The 7,022-nt window shown below is 35.1% G+C and overlaps 1 protein-coding gene and 1 non-coding gene across 2 annotated transcripts; both read right to left on the minus strand.

Annotated features, from left to right (window-relative positions):
- Window positions 1–922: 922 nt before the first annotated feature.
- LOC117102553 (ras-related protein Rab-43-like) lies at window positions 923–5,621 on the minus strand. The gene is made up of 3 exons (XM_033242843.1): window positions 5,286–5,621; window positions 3,836–4,019; window positions 923–1,729 (listed from the first exon to the last, which is right to left on the minus strand). The coding sequence occupies exons 1-3, from the start codon at window positions 5,484–5,486 to the stop codon at window positions 1,473–1,475; spliced, it is 642 nt and encodes a 213-aa protein (XP_033098734.1). The 5' UTR covers window positions 5,487–5,621; the 3' UTR covers window positions 923–1,472.
- Window positions 5,622–6,834: 1,213 nt separating this feature from the next.
- Window positions 6,835–6,950, minus strand: Trnal-caa. The gene is made up of 2 exons: window positions 6,913–6,950; window positions 6,835–6,880 (listed from the first exon to the last, which is right to left on the minus strand). It is a non-coding gene; the product is annotated as a tRNA-Leu (tRNA).
- Window positions 6,951–7,022: the final 72 nt, after the last annotated feature.

The following is a 7,022-nucleotide window of genomic DNA, read 5'->3' on the forward strand; positions in this document are numbered from 1 at the left end:
CCACTGTATTATCAATGTCTCCCAAAATTCTGTGCCGATTGGTATCGCCATGCGCAGCAAAAATAAAATTAAATGTGTTTAGAAAGCTCATCAGGTCTCTTGGTAGTGGCTCCTTCCAACTTGGGACCCTGGTGATAGTATCATCCAGCGTATAGTTTACAATTACTATTAATATATGTCGATTACAATTAATAAGTCAATCACCTAAGTTTTTAGTTGGCATTATTTTCAAGATTTTAAACAGGCCTCAAATACTTCTATTCTTTCATTACCATTTGGTTTCAGTAGAGAAGCAGGCTAAAGGCCTGTTTATACTTCAACGATAATGATGACAATAAAAAAAAAGCTAAAAAGCGATTGTTCATATAGAAAACAAAAGAAATAAGAATTTTTTACACTAGGACGATTCGATAACGATTTATTGTGTATACGATAACAAAATATTTTAACAAATCAAATCAGATGACATCATAATCATCGTTAAACGATAAAATCGTTGCTACTACTACAATTTTAATGTTTTTCCATGATTATGACGGTCATCTGATTTGATTTGTCAAAATATGTTGTTATCGCATATCGTTATCGTTGAAGTATAAACAGGCCTTTAGGTGGTGTGTCTACTGTTCAATATTATAGAACATTTCGAGATACAAATATGATGTCCAAAATAAATAAATAAAATTAATAAATGAAATCATTTTTTTTGTCTAAAAAGGTGAATTGATACACTCCTAATTTCCATAATTGTATTATGTTGTTTGGGTATTACAGTAGCTGCATGGAAGTGCCAGTCTACTTTTGTGTCTAATATTGAATACATACAGTATAAACATATCTTTGGTGAACTATCTTTGACCTCTGGGCACTCCTGTAGAACAGTGTTTTTAAAAAAGAAAGCAATAAATATGTGCTACTACTGTATACTGATATGAGTGTAAAATTATAACAATAATGTTTAAAACAATGTTTTGAAGTGCAATACAAATTATCAGCATATAAAATTAGATTATAATGGAATGGTTTCCTAGGCAGAAGAAGTGAGACCTACTGTACGATTAATATTTCATTTCTTTTCTATCAAATCTTGCATCGACTTTCTGCTGGAAGCATGGTGTTTCAAAAATACTCTATTGTATAAAAAACCTATCATCTGTTTACTGCTTAAATCAGTAACGTCATGCTAGACATACAAAGCAAAAATCAATTCACATTTTCTAACTGTTGCATTCCTCTTTGTTTCCATTCATTTCAGCTACACTTTTATTGTTGCCTCTTCTCTAAGACCACACAGTATGTTCAGGTTGGTACAGACTTTAGGGTTGATTGAGAGTGATAAAGCTGGGAGGCAATAATACGAATGGCAAGTAAATAAGAACTCGTGTTAACAGCATTCATTGAAATGAATGCTGAACTCAAAGGTCAACAGCACTCATAAGATGAATGCTGCCCTCATTTGACTAATAATTTACCTACGAACCACAGCATCCCCAACCATCCAGCCTTTTTGAATCCATTGGGTTAATAGTATCGTTTCCGCCTGTGTCTAGTGCCGGTCCTCCACCATGCCTCTTCTTCAAAACTGTTGCCAATTGGTAAAATGTGTCGTCAACGTTTGTTGAATCTTTTGCCGATGTTTCCATACACATAAGCATTCCGTGATGATTAGCCAAAGCTTGCGCATCTGAGAATTTTACTTCCCTTGATGATTCTAAGTCTTTTTTATTACCTGTAAAAATGTAAAGCAAATACTTTTCTTTGAAAAAGATGCTGATAATAATCAATTAATAATAAAGAAATAAAAACACTAAATCTAAAAACGAATAAATTACTTTACAGTAATGCATAAAGTGTTACAGTGGTAAAGATGTGATTAGATAAGCAGCATAAATGTAAGGAGTGGAGGCACCCCCCCCCCCCCATGTAAAGTTAGTGCCTCCTCCCTTAGGCACCCCTGGTAGTTCATAATCCCTTCAATCCTAAACTAACTCCTCTAAACTTTCCCATCGTGGCTCCCTCCTATCAACCCTTATGCTAATACAACCTGATTTGCATGAGGCGCAGAATGTCAGGTCTTGAGCTTTCTATCGGAAGATCGGGGGTTCGAGACCGATGCTTGTATAAATTGTTACTTGGTAGGAGCATGGTAAGAGATGATGCTTCAGAATAAAATTACTGCAGTAATGCTGATTACAAGCATAGATAGGAATAATCCCCAGGGAGTGGAGGAGTCTGCATGTTGTATATGATTGATTCTGTATCCAATGACCACAGAAAAGAAGCGCCTTGAGAATTGTTCTTCCATTAATTGGATATGTCCACTATATATATCTTATAAAATAATAATAATTTAAGATATAACTAAACACTATGTGAATTGAAACAATAGTGGCAACTACTGTAGTAACATAAAACATAAGGATATATTTAGATAATATAACTTGAATTATAAATATTTTGTATGGATCTACAAGTTGATCTTATGAACATTCCAATACAAAAAGAACAATTGTATGCTAATAATCCCAAAGGATGTCTTTTTAACCACAAGTTCTTACCAAAAGGCTATCTGGAGCTTAATCAAAGTCTGTTATCAGGAATTTTAAGTTCTTTAGATCTTGAAGGTCATACTGTAACCTTTTAAAAATTCAATCAAGGGTCATCATATTGAAGTACTGTATTTAAAATGTGTTTTGAAGTAAGGCAGTGAGGCGTAAAGTTGTTAAACTCGCAGATCAATTGTTCAAGCCCTTGTTGCTTCTTTAACTTTGTCTTAAGGACAGTATTTGAAGTATGGAATTTATACAATACTGTATGCGTGTAGGCAAAATGCTGTCGTCATTCCGTGTGAATTTTAACCAGTTATTTTGCAATGACTTTTGCACAATGTGCTCCACGCTTGCACACTGTATACCGGTAATGGTACGTTTCTACATCCTTGTCAGAATGGAAATGAAAGTAATTTTGTACAATAAAAAGATTTGTTTTTTTTTTAATGATTATTATTTTAGGAGGGAAAGCTTGCTACCATAAAAGCTATGCCAAATGCAAGAAATGTTGAATGGTAATATAGTGTATGGAAAGAATTATTCTTGTCTTAGATTGTCAGTTGACTTGCCTTGGCAATTTCTAACCACTAGATGACAAATATAAAGTATTGTGAAATCCTTGTTTAAATTGCATGTTGTTTCCAGTTCAGGTTGATTATTAGAAAAAGCAGTCTTATACTTTTCAAGAGTACAGAATAGAAGATTTTTTATCATTGTATTACCAAGCATCCCCAACCCATTGAAAGTTGTACTTGGTTATTGGTTTGCTTACTATTTAAATTCTTGCTTGCTATTTAAATTATTTTTCTTAATGTTAGTTTAGGTGAGGTTGTATTGTCATGTGTCCTCGTAAAATTTTAATATTGTACATCCAGGTCTTCATTTTACAAGCTCCTTATTAGAGTTTCAGAAAGGTCCTTTTCATCTTTTATGAACTTTTTAACATTTAAAAAATTTATATTTGTAAATTGATTTGAAGATGGATAAATACAGAACTGAATTGAATTATCATACTAGTTTATACCAAGACCTTAAAAAATATTTAGAATTATGTTAATTATAATCAAATTATTTTCGTTACATAAGCCTGGTTTTACAGAAAGATTCAAACTAAGGAAATGACCAAATAAAAGAGAAAAGGATAGAAGATAAAGATCAAAACAAAAACAATAAATATTTTGTAGTTATAAAATGGCTGTAGCTTGGCTGTTAACATTTATAAAATATAATAAAAACAAGAAACCATCCACTTCACAATCAAGGGGGGGGGGGGGGCGACAATTTACCTATAAGAACTTGAAGTACGTTGGTACCAGCATACTTCTGTACATCTTCTATCCATCGTGGAATGTTATTAAATGATTCTTTTTTGGTGATATCGTAAGCTAATACTACGCCGTTTGCACTTCGGTAATAGCTCTGTGTTATTGTTCTAAACCTCTCCTGACCAGCTGTGTCCCATACTTGAAGCTAAATATAAATAAAAGGATATAATTTATATTTTGAGGTATTATTGTGCACAGTAATGAATATCAATGACAGGGTACCCTGTATAATTTCAATTCAAAATATTGGTAGCGTATATGGTTAGGGGGGTGGAGGAGTGCCCAGCCAGCCTGCTCCCACCCCTAAATTCCGGCCATCTAGAGGTGCCATAATCATTGATTTTCTTACCTCAGCCCCAACCATGACGGGCTGAGGTGGTCTACTGTAGGGTCCATTGTGTGAAAGTTCCCACCTGGGACCCCCTCTACAGTATTTTGAATTCCTGGATCACCACTGATTAGTATCCTGGGCCAGTAGAAGTACAGTATATCATTTTTGAGTAATTTAAAATATCAAAAGCTGTAATTTGTTCATATGACTGAATAGTTAAAGTCACTTAACTGGAAAATGACGTGATGATTGGTTGCTACATACAAATGAAAACAAATGTACAATAGATGTTAATGGCTCGATAGGCTGTGATATATATGCAAGGAATTTTGCACACTGGCCATCGTAAAAAATTGTATGCCGAAAGATCAATGTAGTGGTTGGGAACTGGGAAGGGGAACCCAAATTCATGGTTGAGTTGATGTGAGGCCAAGCTGACTTTCTTTGGACAAAGTTGATGTTATTCTTAGGCTGTTGACATGGGGGAAAGTTGACTCTGTGGCAGCTTGACTTGGGCTTGGGATTTGTTTGAATCCGGGTTGTTTTTTGGCCCTGAGTCAATTCGGCCCAGGTCAAAACGACTCTTCACTGACTTGTTGGGATGAGTTTGACTTGGGCCAAGTTGACCTGTTCTTTGTTCAGCAACATTTGAAAATGTACAGTGAATTCATTTCTAACCAATTAAAATATTCAGAAAAGGTGTAGGCCTACCCTAGCCTAGGGGATTCCCCTAATTATATATAATTGAATTAGGCCTAGCCTAGGCCTATAGTTACTATATGGTGCTAGAGGACCAAAATTGCCTAAGGCTCCTAGCCATAAATATGTAGTCAGAAGTAATACCGACCTGCATATTATTACTATAAAACTCTGGCTAGCCCTTGACCTTCTCCTACCACCACCATCTGAGCCAACACCTCCCAGTCCTAGTGAATCTGTTCCGTGTTTACTTTCCATTAGTGTAAACCTCGATGTCTCACAAGCTTACTTATGGCAGCCGTACGTATGATTTTAAATTTACAAGTAACTTAACTTCAGATTATAGACTACTAACTAGACTTAAAACTACTAACAACAAACCTTTACTCTAGCTCCATCAATATTTAATGTTTTCATAGTAAAATCAACTCCGATAGTTGCATGTTGTTTCTCTAGGAAAGCCCCAGATTTAAAACGTTGAACAACACAAGTTTTGCCTACACCAGCGTCTCCAATAAGAACGATTTTAAAAAGGAAATCGAACGAATCTTCCGATTCCAGGTGGTGTGGATACGTAGTCATAGTTCCCTGTATTTGCTCTCAAGAAAATTTGCCAAATTTTTAATGATCTTTGTCAAGAAACAACGCAAAACATATTCATATTATCATAAGTGTAGTCGTGTCGCGTTTATTTAGTGTGCATTCATCTTCTTATAAAAAAAATGATGTCATAGTTTAATGGACATGCGTATAAAGTGTATGTAGGACACGCTTCGTTACGCAATGGAAGATACGTAATACAGTAGCCCGTAAATTACTAGCGACTGAGGAGCATTAGTCAGGTTTTGAGCACACTATAGGAAATAGAAGCCGAAGGAGCCATTATTTCCTGAAAAAATTGCCTGATGCCCGCAGAATCTGAATGCAATTTTTGAAATCACCCCAGCTTTGAGTTTTTTTGCACACAAGACGCATAAAAAAAATCAAAAAAATCGGGGGCACTATATCGATATAGTCATATTAGTGTACAGGGGATAGGAAAATTCAATGCAAATAAAAGTGATGACGTCACCACTGATTTATAATATTAATTATTACATCATTATATCATCATCATGTATTATAATTCTTTTCTTTCATTCTTAAATTATCTAAATGTTTGACATTAGGACACAATAACATTATCAATGCGATATATTAAACTGTTTAGTAACGGATTAAAAAAATTAAGTCAATTAAATGGAGTGTCGTAAACGTATCGTTATGGAGGGGATTCCCTTAGAGGGGCGAAGGTCTACCTCTCCAAGGTCACTTTTTTAGAAGTGTATTTGCATTACAATTAATCATTCATGATAATTATGACGTTTGAATGTATAAATGGTACGGTATCTGTAAACTTTGCAAAGTTCAAAGGGGTATGATATAATTTAGTGATAGAGTGTTAATCATCAATCACGTGCGCATAAGTTATTTCATAATTCTGATTTTTTAATCACTTACATTTTGAAGCAACTGTGGCCTATGCGTATGTTGAAATAGGTATACAGTGAATTCTTCTTGTAAGGCTCGCAATATGGCCTATAGGCATACCTAAAAATGCATCATAAATATTACCATTTCTCCAATTCGTTTAGGCCTACTTTATATTTATTTTGAAAAGGGAAACATGAAATGGTGTCCCCACCATGGATTCGACCACAAGACCGACCCTCCGATTTCCGTTCGGATGTCCTCCTAGTTTTGCAAGGCCAACCCTAGCACATTGGATATTTCCATTGTCTAATGAATGTGCACCGTAATATAAAATCGTAATGATGAATATGAATACAGGTTTCATGTTAATAGACCACTTTTGGGATCGGAGGTTAGGAATCACTCTGATCTGTAGATCGTTTATTTTATATTATTTTGCTAAAAAAAAGAAGAAAGGAGTCAGAAGTGGGATTCGAACCCACGCCTCCATTCGGAGACCAGAATACCCCGATGCCTTTGCTTGGCAAGGTTGAACCTTGAGTCTGGCGCCTTAGACCGCTCGGCCATCCTGACAACTGGTAATTTACGTAATGCTAATAGAAATGAATTATACAAACAATAGGCCTAACTGTAGGTACGGTAAAC

The sequence above is a fragment of the Anneissia japonica genome, unplaced genomic scaffold, assembly GCF_011630105.1.
Source record: "Anneissia japonica isolate Jap-2015-1 unplaced genomic scaffold, ASM1163010v1 scaffold1489_len2284818_cov182, whole genome shotgun sequence".
NCBI classification, from domain to species: domain Eukaryota; kingdom Metazoa; phylum Echinodermata; class Crinoidea; order Comatulida; family Comatulidae; genus Anneissia; species Anneissia japonica.